The sequence below is a fragment of the Crocodylus porosus genome, unplaced genomic scaffold, assembly GCF_001723895.1.
Source record: "Crocodylus porosus isolate Cpor-Errol unplaced genomic scaffold, CroPor_comp1, whole genome shotgun sequence".
Taxonomy (NCBI): Eukaryota; Metazoa; Chordata; order Crocodylia; family Crocodylidae; genus Crocodylus; species Crocodylus porosus.
Window position 1 is genome coordinate 2,639,395 of NW_017728919.1, and position 21,800 is coordinate 2,661,194.

The following is a 21,800-nucleotide window of genomic DNA, read 5'->3' on the forward strand; positions in this document are numbered from 1 at the left end:
GCTCCGGGGATGCTGCCGGCGGGAGCGGGCAGACCCGCCCCGCGCTTCCCGCAGCCGCTTTGTTCCGCTGCTCGGGCTCCGGGGCAGCCGCCGCGGGAGGACGGCTCCGCTCCGCTCCTCTCCTCTCCTCTCTCCTGCTCGCCGCAAAACCCTCCGCAGCCCGCGCCCGGCTCCCGGGCAAGCCTGGCGGGGCTGGCAGCCAGCGAGTCCTGCAGCATCTGTCAACCTCAGTGTCCCAACTTTCCAACCTAAACATTTAATTTTCAAGCCCAGCGGCAGGGAATGACATAATTTCCAGTGACCACATCAGCAGGCTGCTGGTCCGAAAAGAAAGCTAGAAATATTGAAAACACTGTGTATGCATGTGTACAGCTGTAAGGGCAGGGTAGGGTGGTTTGAAACTAGATGCTTGATGCAGATACTATTCTCTCTCTCCCCCAAATAGATGGGCTTTGTTTTTCTGCTAAAAATGTTGCAGGTTAGGTAGTAACTGGTTTGTTTGTTCTGATACCGTTCCAAACCTGGCAGCCACAGATTCTCCAAGTCTAAATATCCCATGTGCTCGAACTAAAACGCCAGAGATCTGAAATGATGTGGGGTGTAATGGGATCTCCATGGCAATCAGTCCTGCTGAGAGACAAACACTGGGTTGGAATTTGCTAAAAGATGACTTGGGGGCTGTAAAACGCCATCACCCTTACCCCTTACCCCACAGTCATAATTAATCAGGAACCAAAGCGACCCCGCTCCTGGAAGCTAAGTGGCACAAATAGCTGAAGTATGTTTTAAAGTGTATGACATGAAAAGTTACCTTATAAAAAAAATCCTTTTGGGGGGAAGTGAAAAAGTATGTGATGTCATAAAGAGAATATAAGAATGTTAGTTTCCACATACTTCACAGAAGATATTGGCAATTGTAATTGAAAAGGAAACTGGTTCAGACAGCCTATAAAATTACTGCATCATGTGCTATTCAGTACTGAAAGATCAAAAAGGTTCCTGTCTTTACTATAAACAGCATCACATTATGTACAGTTGTGATAGTTTTCAAGACTCTTTTGAAATCTGTTGTTTTCTAATTTAAAAAAAAATCCTTGAATAGAATATTGCTCAAGATGTAGCTATTTTAACAAAATGGCAGGACTAGGAACTCAAATTCCAAAGTCCTGCATCCCAATTTTGAGCTTCATTAATTTCTGCTTCCTCTTTAAAGACAACTCTTTTTTTTCTTTTTCTTCTTCTTTTTTTTAAGTACCAGCACTTTCAAACACTGGTTGTGTTGCTTTCTTTTGATGCTCAGCTTGATGTACTATAAAGTGACTTTCATAAAGTTCTCAGCACCAGTGTTGTGAAGGAAGGCCTCCTTAAAAGTGTGTCAGGATGGCCTCCAAAAAATGAAGCAAATGGTTAAAATGTTAAAACAGGATATTATTTCTGAAAATAGTATTTATGAAGAGTTCTGATGTTACCATATTGTTCACTGGATGTTGGCTTTTTTGCGTACAGCTAATTGTATGTGTGTGCATATAATACCAATAGGGTATTTAGTTATTAGTAGCTGAATTTGATCAGTTATATATGCTCTACTCAGTATTGCACACAATTCTATCAGTGTGAATACATTCAATACACCATTTGAGAGAGAGCTGTGTATTACTCTTGACTGGCCATAATGCTGGTTTCAAAGTACTGTGATAGTTAGTTAAAAATACCCATTTTTTTGCTGATACTTACTAACCTGTTTGTAAGTCAGAGTTGAAAGTCACGTTGTCTGTAAATCACTGCAGCAGTTTAAAGCAACGTCAGATTGCTCTACCAACATGAACCACTTCTTTGGGTAACATACTGAGGTAAGCTATAACTCCATGCAGATATCTTTGCAAGTGAACATTTACTGAGGAGTTACATTAGTTATTAGTGAAATCTGAAAAAAAATCTGTGTTCAAAGTGTGAACCATAGGTCTATAGATTACCCTGAAGCTGACTTCGTCTCTAATACAAAGGTTTGCTCTGAAGAGACTGCAGCACTGCTCTTAGGATGCCCCATCTCTCTTTGGGGCAAGATGGAGTGTTGCAGTTGCTTTAGCCTTTAGTAGATGAAGCCAGTGGAGATTACAAATACCAGACTCAAATCTTACACATATTAGACACAATTCCAGGCTCCTGTCAGATTACCATGGTGGCTTTCCGGGGGCATCCATGTCATAGGAAGTTTAATTTTTCCTTTCTGTTAATGCTTTAAATGGATTTATGCTCCATTGCATCTTGCCAACCTTGGGACTGAAGGGAGAGCCTGCTTTGTGACTCTTCTCCTTAACTGTTCACTTCCACTCTTACTTCCTAGGGGTTATTTGATTGCAGCGCCTTCTGTTTTCCGATCTGGTTTAGAGGAAGCTATTAGCGTGACCATCTTTAACTCAGTCAAGGAAACAACAGTCCAGATTCAACTAGTGGTCAAAGGAGAAACGGTAGCACGGGCCCAAGGAGCAGTCCTAGGTAAGATCTTGTTTATGTGAAACTAAAAGGTGTGGTGCTGCAGGACCTCTTCAGCTTCATCAAAAGCCAAACTCCCTTGTAAGCTTCTTACAGGGGTTGAATGTTGGCAACTTGGTTCAGTTTGGCTTTGATGATGTCTCACACAGTCAACACTGTTACCTTTGAGGCATAGAAATGGAGGGAGAGCTTAGATGTGAAGCATAAAGATGCAGAGAGAAATTTAATGTGCTGATGCACTGATATTCAAGTGTTCTACACTCATACCCCAATTACCTTTCCACTGAAGGAGTTTTATGTAGAATAAGAGGATGTGGTTGAACATGAGGAAGAATACAACTACTCTACAAAAACATCAGAGACCCTGCCTTATTCTACCCTGATCCAAGTCTCCCTTCTTCAAGATCCATCATGGAGATGTTCTTCCTTATTAAGAGAGGTGATAAAATCTTTTAGCTGGATACCCCTTCATGTATAAAGGCAACATTCATTTATCCCATCTGGGAAGACACAAGGTGTCTTAACGCTTGGCACATTTACATTGGTGAAAATGGTGTTCAGCAGTCCTAACAGTAATGGAAGCTGTTATCATGTGGATAAATCATGTGGATAATCAATCATTTTTGTCTTCATGTTTAACCCTGCCCTGTGCAAAGCTCAGTAGCAACATGAACGCTATGATCTTAACAGCTGCATGCTAGCTAAGGAAAACTCTGGATCTACCCTCAGGGGTGTCAAGCTTTGAGCTGAAGAGTTTCTGAGCTGAAATGAAGAAAAGTGATCTGAATCCAACTCTGTCAGAGGCTGTTATTTGCTAGGCTACGACTGCCTGCATAAAAGGAAGAAAACCAGATTTTGGTGTCCCTAAAAGAATGTTCCCAGTATCTTTGTTGCTTATAAGGAGTCTGCTCAATTAGTTGATCATGCCAAGTGAAGACTTGTCTTACCTCTAGCATCAAGATAAAAAGTTAAATCCTTTTAGGTATGCCATCGATAACTGTTTAAGGTCTTTGTTCATCAGTCTGGTGATATCAAGACGTTCTCTTCTAAAAAAACAGTATTTTGGCAGGTAAGAAATGTGCAGACAGTAATCTGATGTCTCGTTTCTATTGGTCAGATTAATACTAGACCACTGTATCTGAAAACTTAAACAACTTTGAGAATCCCCTTTGAATAATCTTTGTACAAATTTCTGGTGTGAGTTGCAAAGGCAAAGTAATTCATTACTCTCAACTCATTAAGTAAACAGCCAAGTTGATGCTTCTTTAACATCATGATAAGTATGTTATTAAATTGTTCTAGAAAAATTGAAATTGCTGAATCAAACCACAATCTGAGGACCCGTCGGTTAGTGACTGTATGAACCCAGCTTAGCTTCAAGGTGGGTGCTTTAGTATGGGAAGAAGGCGCACTTTAATTTTTTGTCTTTCTTTTTTTCAGATAAAGGGACAATCAAGCTTAAGGTAAGTGTCAAGGATTTTTTAATCTAGTGTTTGCAGAGAAAAGACTTTAAGACCGATGAAAACAAACGACAGCCAAAGAAACTGAGAATCTGTTTAGGGTAGAACAAATGTCTCAGGGTGCAGCCTGAGTGGATTGTCTTTTATATGAACAGTATGTGCAGGGGTCAAGAGAAATTTAAATGGATGATTGCATAATAACATGTTCTATGACTAGGGTATTTTGTAGGTGCAGCATATGGATCTATGTGACAAGGGGTACAGGACATACCACACTAGTTCCCAAAACATGATAAGAGAATACTTGACACCTGGCAGTTATTCTAACAATAACATATTCCTGTCTACCCTGTGTTTCTATCACAGACTCATTTCAGATTTGTGCAGTTTAGCTTCTGACATTAATAATACTTCAGCACATGGGGAAGGGAGTTAATAAAAGGCAGACATGTTAAGTTTGGATATATTAGAAACATGGGGAAACTACATTTATACCTGAAGAGAGTCTATGATGGAATAAAATAATCGTGTTTAATTTAACACAGTCATAACAGAAAGTCTCTGTAAAAAATAGAGCCATTACAAACTTATCTAAGTAGATCATCTGAGTTTTAGGGATGTGTAGGAGACTGACCTTCATTCAGTTTCTAGGAGGCTGAGAGCTTAGTCCATATCTTTTACAGAATTGAAATCCTGTGGGCTTAGTCCTCCCTTGCTTCATACCTTGCATTTGTCCCTGTGCCTTAGACGAGCTAAATGCTGTCAAATCAGAGTTTACTACTGTTACATGTAGTTTACACAGATGTAAATGAAGATACTGAGTGCCATGCAAGGGAAAATCATGGCATTTATAGGCTGTCTCTACAAGCTGGTCTTGCTTTGCTGCCATGTTAACATTTGGTTTGTTTTTTCCAGATTTGATAAATGTAAATTCAAGATGTAAATTCAAGTAAATGTGCCTTGCTTTTATCATCCTTATTGAAGTACCATCAAAACATGTGGTGCTACAAAAGGTGTATGAATATACCCATCTGGTACTTAATGTAGTCACCATTTGTTATTAAAATCTATTATGGCGAACTAGAGCAAGAATGAAAGACAAAGTGGTATGTTAAAAATGGGATCTCATTATTTTAGGCAGGGCTTGCTTTAGGGTGGTTATCTCCAGTGGGAGATTGAGGGTGGGGAACAAATCTTATAGCTATTAAATTGTGACATGCATCTGGAATACTGGCACAATATCACTTTTAAGAAGCTTGTAGAGCTACAGGGTCTGGATAGTTCTTTGATTTAGTCACTATAGCTATGTGATCATGACTAAAATAAAATCCACATTATCTTGATTACTAGTGAATTGCAGTATTTTTATTGCACTTGAGCCCACTTGAATGTCTCCTTCATATGCTGTACCATAAGAAATGAATGTAATTACTTTCCTTATTTGGCAGACACACATCCTTAAAAGAACTGTGGTATATTCATTTAAAGGGCTTGGATGCCTTCGCTGTATCCACAGCATTGTCATTGGCCTATAAATAAATCAAAGCCTTTGATTTACAGACATTTAACTAGCTTGATGATGATCTGTCATGACTGCTCAACTCTCTGCTCTCTTGGTGGTACATTCCAGAGTTTTCTTTGCCCTCTCTGAAGTTTGCCATATGACTGTCCTAGGAACTGGGCTCCAGAAAGGGTTTGATATTTATTCTTCGCCTTTCTAATTTGGGGCCTGTGGTTTTTCTAGTGTTTCAAGAAATACAATAATGCCATTCCTTAAAAATGGTAAGGCCAAGGTTCTTATAATTGGCTTAAGCAGTCACTAATTGTCATGTCTTTTGTCATAAATTCCTTTTTCAGACTACATTTACTCCTTTGATTGCCAAAATATTTGTTTTCATGCTGGGGTATCTTGTACTTTAGCCTATCTTGTTAGGAGCAGGTGCAATCTGTAGTGAATCACTGGTTTTATTGTTGAAGGGGGAAAGGTTGGGGTCCAGCATTAGTTGCTGCCACTCTGAAGTTTCCCACTTCCTTGACTGAACTACTTTTTTTCACTCAGTAGTCCATAACCAGAGGTCAGAATAACTATCTGCCTTGAGTCTGTTTTTGTAACTCTCCCCCTGATGGTAATGGGAGTTATTTGTGTAGCTGCATTAATCAAAAGCACTGGCAAAAAAACAAATGTGCCAGAGAAGCCAGGTAAGGTCTAGGGGTGACAGGAATCATGTGCAATGGGAATATCTTACTGGCTGGACAAAATAAAGTAATTTAATTGTGCTGTTTTATTCAGGCTTTTCAAATGCTCCTGTCCTTTCTTCCAATCACTGTTGAGTGCCAGGATGTATTAACACAAGGCCAGTTCCCCAACTTGTATGATAAGGAAAGTGTCTACTGTAGATTTCTGTATAAATGGTCTCTCGTGCATGTGCGCCTGCCCTCACTTGCAGCATTGGTATTGCTACATCATTCCTAGAAGTCACACACCACAGTGCACATCATATTCAATGCAATTTAAGAACCGATTGAGGATCTCAAACTGATGGAAGATTCCATTGTTTAGTGCTTAAGCCCAGTTAGATAGAGTTGTTGGCCTTTAAGTTAGCAGGATCTTGACATACAGTTCAGAAACTCAGCCTTGTTTGGGATTCTAGAGAAGAGGGCAGCTTCAAGCTGTGCTGCAGGTACAGCCCTAGCTCCTTTGAAGCTTTCAGTCCCCTTGTAAAATATACAATGTGTTTTGCATTTCCTATTTGTCATTCACACAGTTGCACAGAGATGCAGCAGGTGGCTTTTCTGTTCATCTCCAACTGCTTTTCATCTCCTGGTTAGGGCTGATAAATTGCTTCTATTGGTTTTGTTCCTGAGACTTTGACATTAATAACACACATCTTCCATGTAAGCAAAGGCCTTGTCTAAGGCCTATTTTTCCCCACCTCATGATCTCTTTTCTAGGTGCCTTCAGGGCTTCGTGGACAAGCACATTTGAAAGTCTGGGGCAACCGGCATCTGACAGAGAAAGGTTACATTTTTCACAACTATACCACAGTAACCGTTGATAGCAAAGGGTCATCAGTATTCATCCAGACTGACAAACCTGTCTACAAACCCAAGCAGAAAGGTAAAGGGGCTTCAGTGAGCTTCTTTATGCCTTTGTTCAAATGTTAACATGGCTGCACTCTTCAGCCAGAACTCCTTTTCAGAATGGGTCCTGGGAGTGCAATTCCTGTTCAGCATGAGCTATGATATTTAATGAATTTCCTTTTTCTTCCCTTTTTAGTGCTGATCAACTTGTTTATGGTCACTTCTGACCTGAGACCAATCAATGACAAGGTAGGTAGACTGGCTTTCCTTTCCCATTGTGAAATGCCTCCTGCTTTTCCAATTTTGTCACCCACATACATAGTTATACAAACGTTTAGTGAGTTCCTGTTCCATATACCTTCAGCTGCTCTGGCATCTTGTTATGGATTGCAATTCACTGATTTCCCTAGAAGCAGTGGTTTTAAGTTTAGTTACTGATTTTGGCACATTGTTGATGAAAAAGAAGACATATGTGGATCTCTGATTGTTCTGTCAAGTACCATAGTGAAATAAGGCAGCTGATAGGAGTGCCTGGAAGGTGAATTATTCCCTTAATTAGGTGACTGCTGGTTTGGGGTTTCAGATGCTTGAAAAAAATGGCGGTTTGACTATCCTAGTGATATCAAACATACAGCCTGTGGGCTGGATTCAGCTTGCAGAGGTGGGTTATGCAGTCCACAGGGCTTTTCTCTGGCTGGACAACTCACCTCTGAGTCTGACCCACAGTGCTTCTTGGTGTGGCTGCTCAAGCTGCTGTGCCACCACATCCAGTGTTACCCGTGAAGGTAACACCAACCCTGCCTTTACCCACTGCTGAATTATCAGTTGCTGTTCAGTATACAAATCTGCAGTGCAGTGGGAGAAGTGTTACCGTTTGCCTGTTAGCTGCTCCAGCACAACAGTTCTGGGAGCCGTGGCAAGAAGCTCCACAGGCCAGATCCAGCAGTGGGTTGTCCAAGCCATAAGAAGCCCTACGGTCTAGATCCAGCCCGCCAGCTCATGTGAGATTGACACCCCTGGACCATACTGCTCTTTCAAGTGGATGCTTAAGTATGTTCTTCCTCTGCACCAACATATGGAGGCCAGAAACTGTAGGGTGGACCTTGCTTGTGCCAGTTTTGCAGCTTATTGTGAGAGACAGAAATGTGGCTTTGTCTCACAAGGGGTTTTATTCTTTATTTCTTTCAGATTGAAGCGTATGTAGTGGTAAGTATCTGCTAGTAGCGAGTGACATCATTACTCTGCAGAAGCACAAGGTCTTCAGGGCCTCTAAGGGGGCAAGTCATAAATGCATATCCTTCCATATCTGTCACCATCTGCAGCAACAGTCTATGGCATAACTACTATGTGCGTGGTGCTATTTTGGGGTTTTTTTTAATGAAGCATTTATATTGCATTATATATTGCATTATTCTGTAATAATTACAGGAATATTGGTTTCTGCTTCTGTTTCAGAATTTTTTCCCCATAAATATGCTTTCAAGTGGAAAATGAACAGTTGGTTAGATCCAATGGGGTTTATGGATATTATCATCCCATTCCATTCCTTCCTCCCTTCCTATGCAGATACACTTGTATTTTGCACTTTGTTAGGGTAATATGGTTGTCGTGGTAGGGACAAATCCCAGCTTTGCTCCCAGATGTTATGGTAATGGACATATTAGGAATGCATGGAAAAGAGAAAGGTTGTATTAGATTATCCCTATGCCCTGCCCTCTTTCGTTGTCTTTGAGGTGATTGAGACCCCCTAAACCCACCTTTCTTTGTTCACTTTCTTTTTCTGACAAGAAGTGATTCATTGTCTGACCTGTATTTGTGTTAATTGACCAGCTTAATGCTGGCATAAATTTAAAATGCCCAAGCAAATAATTATTTTTTTAAATTGTTTGTGAGCTGTTAGTGGCTCAAAAAATGAAATCTTTTGTTGCAAACTGAGTTGGCTGTATTGGTGACATTTACTTTTGTTCTGCTATTATTGCTTGTCCTAAACCATTATTCAGGATCCTCGGGGATCTCGCATGATAGAATGGAGCAACTTGAAGCCATTTTGTTGTGGTAAGTTCCAGCCTGTTGCAGCTCAGCATGTTTTTATTTATATTTGCTAGCTTATGTTGTTTTCTGCATTTTCTGGGTTTCATTAGATAGGCCTTTTACAAGGATGGATTGAACGGTCACAATGCTCACAGTGCTTTTCTTCTCCCTTAGGCATTGTAAATATGAGTTTCCCCTTGTCTGATCAACCAGTGTTTGGTGAATGGTTCATCTTTGCTGAAATGCAAGGGCAAACATACAACAAATCCTTTGAAGTTCAGAAATACGGTAAGTTATTGACTCCAAGTCACCCTAATCCCAAAATATGCAGAGTGCCATAACCATGAAAAAATGGTCCCAAAACTCAAGGAGAAAATATTCTTCTGAGAGCTAATAGGCTGCAAGAAATGGACACTTAATTAAATCCTTTGTTTATATCCTTAGAGTAGTATAGGAATTTAAATAGAGGGCCTTGTGGCACAATACATGTATATACATAACAAAGATTTCGTTGTACTTTGGAAAAGCTGTTAACATTTTTTAAGTTGTTGTTTTCCTTTCCTTCATAGGTAATTGTCACTAGCAGCTTACCAAGATAGTCCTGATTTATTGCACTGACTGATCCAGTTACCTTGCTTTTGTTGTCCATTCAGAGATGTGCATCAGCAATGCATCTCATCTACACTGCTCTAAATACACAGTGATCTTGTCAAATATGAACAGCTGCTGTTGTGTCCTGGACTCTGAGATCCTAGCAAAAACCCTTTTTCATGTTTTTGTCTTCCTTATAGTCCTACCAAAGTTTGAGCTGCTGATTGACCCACCTCGCTATATCCGAGATCTTACGACTTGTGAAAAGGGGATTGTTCATGCTAGGTAGGAGATGTGCCCCCCTAGTACAGCCCCGTACTTGAAAAGTTGTTTTGCAGCTGTTGGATGGTAAATTTGGGAGAAAGCTGTTAGACGACACGGGGTGTTGTATTTTTAATTCAGAATGAATGCTATACCATTACACATGGTATAGCATTCATTCTCAAAGTAAATTCAAGAAAGGTTTTCCCTGTTGTCAATTATCAGCATCTAAAATATATGTCTGTTGGCAGTCTTGGAGAAGTCATTATGAAACCTGCTACCCGCAGCATTGTATGTACGAATCATTGCCTTTCAACGGAAGTCTTCAAAGCACAGCTAACACAATGTGCGAGTGAGACCAGTTTGAAAGTTGTTGAAAGGAATTTCGGGGGCAGACCATTTTCTTGGTGCAGGTGACTAACAGGTCTAGTTCCAACCTAAAACTGCAAGCAGGGTACCTACTGTAATGAAATCTTTTGGCTAAAAGAAAGGAAATTTTTGAGCATAGACAAATTTTCAAATTGAAGGATTGTTTTTTCAAGTTCAAAGTTGTATGGTGGGGAAATATTTATTTTATCTTTCTTTCTTAAACCTGAAAGGATTCAAGTATTGAATACACTTTCCACTAGTTCTGTTTGTTTACTTCTCACATTTTTACTTGGTTTAACTTTCTGGTTTTTTACCATTTTCCTGAATAAGACTTGTCAGAAATGCTTTCAGTGCCTTTTTTTAAAGTTCATGTTTGTCCTGACCAAGGTACTTGGTGTTTTGTACTCTGATTTTGCTTTAACAACAGAGAACAGAAAGACATTGGAAGAAGTTTGCACTGGCTGGAAACAAAAACCAAAATCTTAAAATAGATGTAGCCTGAGACTAATCTGACTATCGAGTCCAATAATCTCTCTAGTCTGTTGCCCATTGTGTATAGGAACCTGCAGAGCTTCAAACAGGAGTTTTCTGTTCTCAGTCTAGTTTTAGTTTGGATGAGTGGTTTGGAGATTGCCCATGTAAAAATGTTGGTAGAAATATTAACAGTTGCCAGTTGGAAATAGCCCGTTGTGGCTTTTCTCTTTTGTTTTCTGGATATGTAAGTTCAGCATCAGTTTAGTCAGAGAAATGGAAAAGGGACAGCCAGAAGTTTTTCATCATTTGCTTCTCCTGTTTCAGATACACATTTGGAAAACCAGTGACAGGAAAGTTAACAGTCAATATGACTATAAATGGAGTAGGGTACTACAGGCATGAAGTTGGACACCCCATCCTCAAAACCACTGAGGTGAGGGGGATCATTAAACCTGCTGCTCTAGAAAGGTCTGATCTGCATTCACTGAAGCCAGTACTAAAACTCCCATTAACTTCAGTGGTGGGTGCAGTATCTGTGTCTGAATATACTACCTAGGACCTAAAACTTTGCTCCCAGTGGTGGAGCCTTTTGCATGTTACCTGTGTTAGTACTTGGGGGAGGTGTATTTAGAGAATATTGGTGGGAGGAACATGAGTGACGGGAGCTGAAGCAGTGCTAGATCAGACTATGAGTGGAAAAAAATGTGAAAAGCATTGCTGGTTGTTTTTTTCCCCTTATAAAATGTTTTCTTCCTTTACTGCACCCTTTTGAAATAAAACAAAAATTCCCCTCTCACCACTCCCCAAAGCAAGACCCATCTTCTCAACACATATGCCAAATAACATTTCCTTCCCTGGCCTGACTGGTAGATTGATGGTTCTGCTGTTTTCGACATATGTGTGAAAGACATGATGCCAGCTGATGTCCCAGAGCACTTTCGAGGCACTGTCAGCATCTGGGCCACAGTGGCTAGCTCTGATGGAAGCAAGCAGGTCACATTTGATGACTCGACACCGGTTCAGAAACAGCTGATTGACATCAAGTATACCAAGGATACAAGGAAACAGTTCAAACCTGGCTTGCCTTACAAAGGGAAGGTAAGACAGTGGGACACTGAGGGGTGGCTAATTCTGAGCTACGTGAACAACTTATCCACATGTGCTGCATCTGGTGCTGATACTTCTACTGGATTGTATCTGTTTGGAATTGCCAATAATGTGAAATAGCTTGTTTTATTAATAAAATGGCCATTTAGGTAGAAATCACTTACCCTGATGGGAGCCCAGCTGATGGTGTTACAGTCCGAATCAAAGCTGAGCTAACGCCAAAGGACAACGTTTACACAAGCGAGCTGATGTCCAGCAATGGCTTGGTAGAGTTTGAAATCCCCTCCATTCCTACAGCTGCCCAATACGTCTGGCTAGAGGTGGGTGGAAGCTCTTTATTGGATTAATGGGCTTTAATACAGCTAATCTTGTCAAATGTGCACTGTAAGAATTGGTGCTAAAAATGGTAAATCAATCACTGACAGTGGGAAGCTTTTAGCTTTGCATGAGTTTTTTTTCTATCCAATTCCCTGTTGCCTGGAGGACTGATAATCATAGATAGAACTGTCTCCTAAGTAGGCAGGCCAAATCCAGTCCCCCAGGGAGGAGTGACTATTGAATGTCTAAGTAGAAACCTGGAGAGCATCATCTCAGTATTAAGTTAACAATGTGGTAGGAGCAGTGGATGGAGTATGGGTGGAGGGCAAGGAGGTGTGAGGGACAGAAGCCCAGTTTTCTACCTGTGAATAACGTTCAGATGCATCTTTCTTTAAGACTAAAGTGACAGCAATTGATGGAAGACCTGCAGGGGATCAGTATCTGCCAAACTACTTGTCTATAAGCAGCTGGTACTCGCCTAGCAAGTGCCACATCCAGCTCCAAGCACCAAATAAACCTTTCCAGGTAAGGTGGCTACAAGTTTCATTATGGTGATGCTTGTTGTTCTGATGAAATATTTTGATTCATCTCCATCTTTCGGGCCAGTGGCCTATGATTGTATCCATTTCACATATGGATAAAAGCTTAGTTTGTCTTTGAATTGTCCCTAGCTATGAACCATGACACACCTTAGGGCCCGATGCCTGCTCTGACACATTCTAATTAGAACGCACTTTAGTCGAATGAGCTTTAGTTAAAGTGTCTCTGCTACCATTTTGAAGCGTGGGACACTGAATGCATGAGATGCCGCGGGCACTTTAATTAGAGCAGCTCCTGAGAGCTGCTCCAATTAAAGCATCTGCCCCTCACCCCAGAGCATATGTAACCTTTAGTGCTGAATGCCCTCCCTAATGCTGAGCATGTCCCATCCTCTCTGTAGTTTAGAGTTGGCTCTCCAGTAGAGACTTATTAGATTCAATAGCACAGATCATAAACAAGTCCTTTCCCCCCTTTTCCCATTTATATATATGCCATTTGAATTGGATAATAGAACTGTCTAAATGCTATTAAGATATTGGTTCAATCAAATGCTGACTGTTTTGAAGTCCAGTGATAGTGGTTAACTAAATCATTTTGAAGCCCAAATTGGAATGATCTAGTCTCTTTGGAACTACTGGTTCAAATCCCTGTAAGATCAGTTTATCGTTTGGGTCTCAAAAGTAAACAGACTGGGCCTGCTGTATTTTTCTTTTGGAGAAGGGTACTCTCTCTCCTGCTGTAGGCAAAAGTTTTCATGACTTTCTTGGCCAGAATTTCCCACCCTTCTTGTTGTACTGAGTTACTGTTCTCCATCCTAGAGGGGATGTGAGATGTGCTTTATAATCCATTTTGGGTTTTGGTGCTGCCCATAACTAACTTACTATTACATTATCAGCAGGTATGATAGGCAGAGGCTTAAGGTCAGCATTGCCAAATGAGGGTTTTTTTCATTGTGTTTCATGGCAGTTTAATGACTAATTAATCTTTTACAAGGTTTCTGTGGTATGGAAAGGGGATTAAACACCACTAATCTGAACATATTGTTCTTATTATAACCTGATTAGCACTAATTCTGCTGTGGGAAAGCTGGGAGTTGGGTGTCCAGCTGATGTGGGAACCATTTCCCCAGCTCTTACTGGGTGTTCCGATTAGCTTCATTTTTTTATGAACAGTTTCATCACTTTGCTCTAAGGCATTCTTAATGCCTTGAATATTTAACATCATGAGGCACTTTTCCAGACTCTTCTGCACTCTCACTGTGTTTAACCATTTGGTGGGTTCTTGTTTCCCTGTGCCATCATTTTGGCTTACACCATGTGTGCATGGTAAGAATGAAGATTCTCCACTTCATAGGGATTCAGAATTCTTACTCTGCTTTCAGCAGTAATTGGACCTGTTATACTTCAAATGGACAAGGAAGAGAACACATGGAGCTGCTTCATGGTTCTATGAAAGGGGAATTCTACCATCCCAATAATGTCATCGTGGAATAATGCAGAAGAGAAGTGGTTCTCATGCCTGTCTCTGTGGCCCCTTGAGAGGCAGTTTTGTAAACAAACGCTGAGACCCATGTAATTTGAAAGTTTTCTTCCTGGTTCAGGTTTTCCTGATTATTTTGGACTGGGTTGGTTACATATTAATTAGTTCCTGCAAATTACAATAGCCACCACATGTAATCTCAGTTAAACAGCAAAGCTTGTGTGAGCCCTTCCCCTGCCATGCTCTCCAGTTAGAGATCTGAACATAATAATGGGGTGTCCTCAAATTCAACCCACTCTGACAGCTGCTTTACAGCAAAGGGCTTAACCCTCAGGATTCCAGAGATTCTTTTATTGCTTTCACTAATCCATGTGGCCCTCCCAGCCCATCCTGTCCTCCTGTTCAACTTGCAGGAAACCAAGTGCTTCTCACAGGCCTCTCTTGTCTTGTGGGGAGCTACATCAAACTGATTAGTGCAAATGTAATGACTTCTTTATCTCCTTCTGAGCTCCTGTTGAGAACAACCTTGTTTTATGCGTTCTGTTCTTTCCAGAGTGCATTTCAGGGCCTTATAAATAATAAGGGCCTGAAACTTTATATTTTGATGAACCTGACTTCTGGCTGCTGCATCTGTTTGTACAGGTGGGAGAGGAGGCCCGGATTGGAGTGAAGTCTACATGTCCTTGTAATTTCACTCTACACTATGAAGTGGCATCACGAGGTAACATTGTCCTTTCAGGGCTGCAGCCTAGTAACATCACCCAGCAAAGGAGCAAAAGAGCCACCTTTGATAAGAGCATCCATGTCACTCATGTCCCAGGAGCAGGTTAGTAGCTAGCAACAGAAGTGGAAACTGTTCTCATCTGGTGACGATTACCTCCTTGATTGGAACAAAACTTCTTGCTGAAGTTTTGAGATGTTCCTTGATATATCTGATACCCTTCTGTAAGGGCACAGAGTCTCCTTGCAGGGAGAGAGTAACTATTGTATGAAAACTTTGATTTTTCTAAAGTTCTCTTCCAAATGATATATCTTCTCCTCCCTAGCATGTTTTAGAGTTTGGGAAGCCCTGTGCTTGATGACCATTGAGGTGGCATGGTGGGGGGATGCTGATTCTGATATCATTTATGAGTATGGGGAACATGCTGGATCTGATTGAGTGTGAGTGTAAGTTGGGAAGAAGATGTGGGTTGTTCTGCTAATGTGTGCAGGTTGAGGAGGGAAAGGAGGTGAGTCTTATTGTGCAGGGTTGAGGGGATCATGTGGGACCTTGTTCCATGTCCACAGGCTGAAGGAAAGATACTGGGTCTGATAGTTTACGTACAGGTGGGGATGGAGAATAGGTGTCTTGATAACTATATGGTGTGGAAGGCAGATAGGAGGAGAAGATGTTGAGCTTGGAAGCAATGCCAGAAGACTGGGTGGGGAGTGGGCTACTGGGCCTGGTAACCTTTTGGGATAGGGTAGGGGGAGACTGATTTTGACAAGTGACTTTGTTCTTTGTATAATTTGTCTTCTAGCACCTACCACCCCCCCTACAGCAGAGGTTGAAGTCTGCATGACCTTCCTCCATTTCTCAGTAGCTCATAACATGGCTCCTCTGGGCCGTCTACTGGTATATTACGTCAGGGAAAATGGAGAAGGGGTCACAGACAGTCTTCAGTTTGCTGTCAAGTCCTCCTTTGAAAACCAGGTATTGGCAACACTGCCAGTGTAAAGGAACAGTTGGCCTCCCTTATTTCTCTTTGTGGTTTTACACTCTAAACATTATGCCAGGTGATGGGTTTGTTTCTTTTCCAACTATCCAGGTTTCGGTGGCACTTTCAACAAATGAGACCAGGCCTGGTGATGTTGTGCACATCAAAGTTAAAGCTGCGACAGGAAGCTGTGTCTGCATTGCAACCGTGGATAAGAGCGTCTACCTTCTTAAGACAGGTTTTCAGCTGACCTCTACTCAGGTGAGAGGAGGTGCAAGGTACCAGTGTCTCCTTTCTCCCTGTAACATAATCACCTGTCCTCTGCCTGAAGAGGGATCTGCAGAAACACGTCTTTGGCGTTGGGGAAGGGACGGCAATATCTGCCTTCTCTGCATAGGTTTTCCAGGAGCTTGCAGAGTATGATGTGTCAGATGCCTTTGGGACTCCCAAGGAGGAAGGGCACTTCTGGTGGCCAGGCATGTCTTCACGCAGGCGCCGTCGCTCCTCTGTCTTCCCCTGGCATTGGGATATCACCAAAGATGCCCGCTTTGCATTTACGGTGAGAAGGACTTTTGTCCCAGTCTAGCTTCTCTGTCAAGTGTCTATGTGATGCATTCACATTGCTAAACAACCACTGTTTTAACACCTTAGTCCAGATTCTCAGAAAGTGCAGTGTGTTCTGTTGGGGCCATAACTGTCACAACGAAGCTGTAAGTGCTGAGCTTTTTGAAGAGTCTGGTCCATGAGAAGTTTAGCAATTCAGTGCTACGTGCATGCTTAGGGGAAGAGTGGAAGATCAGAAATAATTAGCAGAAGCTCCTGTTTTGTAGGAGGAGTACTTCTAGGGAACATTTTCAGGGACTGCTTGATTTAGAGAAGGTTTGAGGATTCTTTTAATACAGCCTTTTAAGATGAATTTGCTCATGAGAACCACTAATCTGCATGAAATCTGTTGGGTCCTACGGACTTGAGGTGATAATGTAATGCCTCTCCTTGTTGACACTGACAAGAAGTGTGCATGCCTCTTGCTGTAATGAAATGAGACACTCTTAAAAAATAAGCCTTACTGTTCTACTTTACGTGCTAAGGAACAAGAAGAGACCAAAGTACATTTGGATTAATACTACCTGCATCTGGACAGGGAACAGGAGCAGAATGTGAGATCTTGATGTAAACTACTCAGGAGATCATACAAACTTTGCAAGCTGCTTCACTGCTGGATGTACTGTGCATACAAAGTCAGTGTTTTCTGCTTTAGGAGATGTCTGAAATTCATTCAGCTTTTATTCCCAAGTGATCAGTGAGAAATTTGACTTTTTCTTGGAGTTTTGTGGGACTTATGTTTCACATGGGAGAGGAAGAGGTTTGTCTCGTCATTATGATAGCCTGGGACCTGATTTCTCAAAATAGAAGGTTCTGCAAAAAGAGTGCTATACTCCCTTGAGTACTTTAAACAAATGTACTCTGACCCTAGTCAGCACCAAGGGGAAGGCCAGAACTCGAATTGACTAAAAAAATCCAAGCCGGCTCTCCCAAAAATCAGGCAAGTGCCCAACAAATTTTTCTATTACCGGGTGAGGCTATGATTCTATGAAGGCTTAGTTTGCAATGGTCTTCAAGGGAAAAGCAAAGAGGGTGGAAATGGATTTGAACATGGGGCTTTCCCTGGAGCCTTGGATAGCTATGGAAAAAAATATGAGTTTACTCTATTAGAACAGCCCTTGAAAATCCTTTAAACTTGCTCCCCTGGTCCCTTTGCTGGCAGCTGTTAGCTCCATCTGTTTGGAGGTCAGTTGCATTCTCTTCTAATCTCTGTTTGTATTATTACTTGAGGTTAGCACATTTAAATAATTCTGTTAACTGGGTTTTCTTTAATTATTAAACCAGAACAAATTTAGAAAACTAAAATGTCTTTTGTCTTTGTTGACTGTGTACAGTTTTCTCAGCTTTGACTTTGAAAACAAACTATCCAGCTTCTCTTGATTCTTGTTCTCATGCACTGGCCTGTTGTTACTATGTGTGGATTGCCAGCGTTGCAATTTTTTAATAAACTGACATTAATCCCTTAGATTTTTTTTTTACCTGTTAACACAGTTCCATTTGCTTCATGTTTTCTCTGCTCTTTTTTTGCACCAAATGTGATATACCTAGACCTCTTTAACAGCTACATTTTCTAAGTTAGCTTGTTCCCTTTTTCTCCCGCTGCTCTAGGAGAGGCCACTTACTCTGTCCTTTTCTGGTTTCCTGTCTCTTTGTCCTCCACGTCATGGTGATACATAATCTGATCTCTGCCTAGGTCTCTTTTTTTAATTCCTTAGTTCTGTCTATGCTATGCTTCTCACTGCCCTCTTGGTGTACTGCTCCCTTTAATTCTTTCTGTTTACTTGTGTGTGCGCTTCTTTCAGGTTGCCTTCACCCTCTGCATCCTTGTGTCCCATTTACCAATGTTTTTTCACCTTTTCCCCACCAATTCTTCCCACATTTCTTCTGAAATCCATTTCTGCAGGAATCCTTCCTCCTCCCATTTTCTCTGTGATGATGTTCTTTCTCTCCAGGATGTACGTTCTTGAGGCAGGGTCTGTAGCCTTGGTGAGAAATCACTATGAATGTGTGTAGCAGTATGTGGATGATATCTAATAATTATCAAATGTGAATCTAAATTATAATAAAGTACGTATTTCCTTTGGTGGATGAGCAGAAGTGTAGGAGATGCCTCAGGCCTCAACATCAGGATCGCACTCATATGTGTCATAAATATAAATGCAATGAAATAGCCAGAGCTAGCAGAAAATTTTCTTGTCCCTTAATATCTTTTTAAAATTATTATTGTAAGACTGTTTAAAGCTGCAATTATTTCTGGAGTCCCTAAAGAAATTGGATATCTTATTCAAGGTAACTGTCTGCTGGTAATTGCCACGATGGGAGAGAGAGCGTACATGCTAGTAACTTTTTTTTACGGAAGGATAAACTTGAGTTAGAACCAGCAATCTAACTTTCTAGGAACAGTATGGGATTTTTTAAAACCTATTTCTGCTTAACTGTCCACCTGCAATTATCTGAAAATTATGAACATGCCCACTTGTGTTAGATGTTGGGCAAAGGAATTTCCCCAAAAGTCCCAGAATTAACTGCAGAGTTCCCGCTTCTAAAATGCTCAAATATTTTTTGTGTTGCCAACTATTTTTTTCCGTAGAACGTAAGCAATCCCATAAGGTTTAAACAAGTTTTTCCTCTATAAGTGCTTTGAAGCTGAGGACATCAGGAAAGTCCTCATGGTAACATGCTGAATGATTATTGTTGGGGTCTTTTTTGTCTAGGAAACAGGTTTGGTTGTAATGACTGACTTGGTCAGTTTAAACCACAGACAGAATGGAGGCATGTACACGGATGAGGCTGTGCCAGCCTTTCAGCCCCACACTGGAACACTGGTAGCTACCATGCATTCTAAGATTGTACCAAGGTAATCTTTTGGTTGTTAAGATCTTGCACGTTGTACTCCACACCAACTACAATCTGTCTCACAGGTCTTCTTTATCAGGAAAGTGTTTACCTTAGCTAAGACGAAAGAAGTTTGGTGGTTGCCTGCAAAGATCTATCCAAACTAAGGAACAGGATAACACAGGGTCAGATTAGGATCAGCAGAGACAAGTCCAAAGTAGTGCACCTTGTAGGAACTGCACACATTGACTGGCTCTACATCATTGCTTCTCAGGAAGGAGAGCTGGCTTTCATTCTGGACTATGAGGCACAGGTAGGCAATTGCTCAATACAGAGTAGGTAGTTAAAGCAAATTGAATGACAGACTCCATGAAGAAGAGATTTGAGAATGATACCAAAACGATGGTAGTGCTACAGGTGCACACAGAGGCTGTGTGCTGCTCCCTCTTACCGAAACCAGGGTCAGAAATTATACAGTGAAAGATAATAGAAACAATCTGAGGTATCAAGGAAGGGAAGTGGGGTGCGCGGGGCAGAGAAGAGAGACGAGGACAATTCCATATGAAAGGAGAACTGATTCAAGGAGACATAAGAGAGAAATACAGAATTGACTGCTATGAAGGAGGTCAGTGCAAGAGTGCCTGGCTGCCTCCTTTGCCTCCTGTAGGAAAACGTGGGCATTTGGTGTCATCAAAAGATAAATTTTGTATCTCTTATTGCCTTGCTTGCTGACTACAAGAACTATGCAGTTTAATCTGGGAAGTAATTTTCATGGGGTTTAGTCATACATTCATACTGTTTTGATGAGACCATTCTTATACTTGCCTCTGTGTGTAAATAAATTAAATAAATGATTCCATGTCAGCAATAGCATTCTTTTCTAGTATTTTTAGTATAATCCTCTGTTTTGTTGAAGCAATTTATTGCTGATGATTTACTTCTTGTCTTAATAGGTCAGAGAAGAAAAAAAGAACATTCTTCCCTGAGACATGGATTTGGCACTGCCTCAACATCAGGTATTTGTGGCAAGCTTTTTGGGCTATGTGCAGGGAGGCCCGTTGGAGATTTTAGTTCACCAGCATAATTGTGTCCCTGGCTCACAAATTACTTTAAAACAAATTAGTGGTTGCATCCACATCTTCCAAATTTTAACTTATTTCCCCCTTATCCTTTATTATGAGAAGTTACTTGCATTAAACAAAAATATTCGCTACTTTGCAGTTTACCTTGTCTGGAAGATTATTGTGTTATAGTAGAGGAGTCTAACTGCAAGGAAGAAGCAGGGACAGTGATCAAGGGCTGCTAAGGTTTTGCTCCCACAGTGTTAGTGGGGACGGCTGACTTGCAGATGCAGCTGGAATTTAATCTGTACTGCAGTCTAGCATTTAACACTTGGAATTCTTTGTAAAGCACATCTCTGTGGACTGTGCTTGTGGTTTGCTGACTAAAAACAGTGCTGCACTTGTCAGGTATGGTCTTTGAGCTGATGGAAGCCTGCAGAATACTTTGCTGGTGCTGTAGAGAGCTGCCTGGTTACGTGGTGATAGCTCTTGTTTCTACCTGATAAACTGCATTAAAGGAAAGCTAAAGCCACATTGAATACTCCTCAGTAAAAAGTTACTGCAGGTGCTACAGGGAATGAGCAAAGAGAAGGTTCTGTTTACGTCATTGCTTGTGGGGTTAGAGGTTTCCTTGAGATGAGCACTCTCCTAGGATGCAGACAACACTCAGGATGCCTGAAGTAGTGTGAAGCATCCTTCAAAGTACACAGGCCACAAGGAGCTTCAGTAACAGAGGGGACAAAGAATGTGTATGATGCCTCATTCAGGAAAATATCTTTGCATATTTACCAGGATGTAAAGGTCATTTTTAAGGCTTCTGAGGCTTAGTGTACATATTGACTGCTGTGTGATCACTGTGACAAGACACTGGCAGGAGAGCAGTACCTCCAAAATCCTTGTATAATATAGTCATGCACTGATGAACACTCTATTTTGATTTGGTATGTCAACTCAACATTGTACAGAGCTCCTCCCTTCATTTTGCATTTTGTCCAGGGGCTTACCATCCAATAAATCAGATCCTGTTCCTGGCATAATGAGTGACACAGAAATGGATAAATAGGTGACTAATTCCTCCCAGAGGCAGCACATCCAGGGGTAGGAAATTTGAGGCAGGTTTTAAAAGGCTTCTCCAGGTTTGCAAGTAAACTTCATTTCCAGTAAATGGTTATAAATTAAATTTGACAGGAATTTGCAGCAAGTGTATTCAAATCTGTTCAATTGAGCATGAAATATGCTTTGTAGAAATACACCAAGAATTCCAGAAGTGCCTGTTCGCCCCAGCCTCCCAAGGCCCAGTTAATTATGAGTTTCTGGAATCGAAGTTGCAGATGGCATTTTCTTCACTTCATTTCACTATAAATAACTGTGAGCTAAACGTTGCCTGATTTCCACTCTTT

General features: G+C 41.2%; 1 protein-coding gene across 1 annotated transcript in view; it reads left to right on the forward strand.

Annotated features, from left to right (window-relative positions):
* Positions 1-2,249: 2,249 nt before the first annotated feature.
* Positions 2,250-21,800, forward strand: part of CPAMD8 (C3 and PZP like, alpha-2-macroglobulin domain containing 8) — a gene marked incomplete at its 5' end in the record, with an annotated part of 56,884 nt that continues 37,333 nt past the window's right edge. The window contains 18 exons of the mRNA XM_019538449.1: positions 2,250-2,496; positions 3,934-3,956; positions 6,906-7,071; positions 7,231-7,283; positions 8,223-8,240; positions 9,035-9,089; positions 9,240-9,353; positions 9,857-9,941; positions 11,085-11,193; positions 11,631-11,858; positions 12,017-12,187; positions 12,582-12,710; positions 14,847-15,030; positions 15,725-15,897; positions 16,013-16,162; positions 16,299-16,460; positions 19,219-19,361; positions 20,293-20,355. Of these exons, the coding sequence (XP_019393994.1) occupies positions 2,250-2,496; positions 3,934-3,956; positions 6,906-7,071; positions 7,231-7,283; positions 8,223-8,240; positions 9,035-9,089; positions 9,240-9,353; positions 9,857-9,941; positions 11,085-11,193; positions 11,631-11,858; positions 12,017-12,187; positions 12,582-12,710; positions 14,847-15,030; positions 15,725-15,897; positions 16,013-16,162; positions 16,299-16,460; positions 19,219-19,361; positions 20,293-20,355 (2,273 nt within the window). The remainder of the gene's footprint in view (positions 2,497-3,933; positions 3,957-6,905; positions 7,072-7,230; positions 7,284-8,222; positions 8,241-9,034; positions 9,090-9,239; positions 9,354-9,856; positions 9,942-11,084; positions 11,194-11,630; positions 11,859-12,016; positions 12,188-12,581; positions 12,711-14,846; positions 15,031-15,724; positions 15,898-16,012; positions 16,163-16,298; positions 16,461-19,218; positions 19,362-20,292; positions 20,356-21,800) is intronic.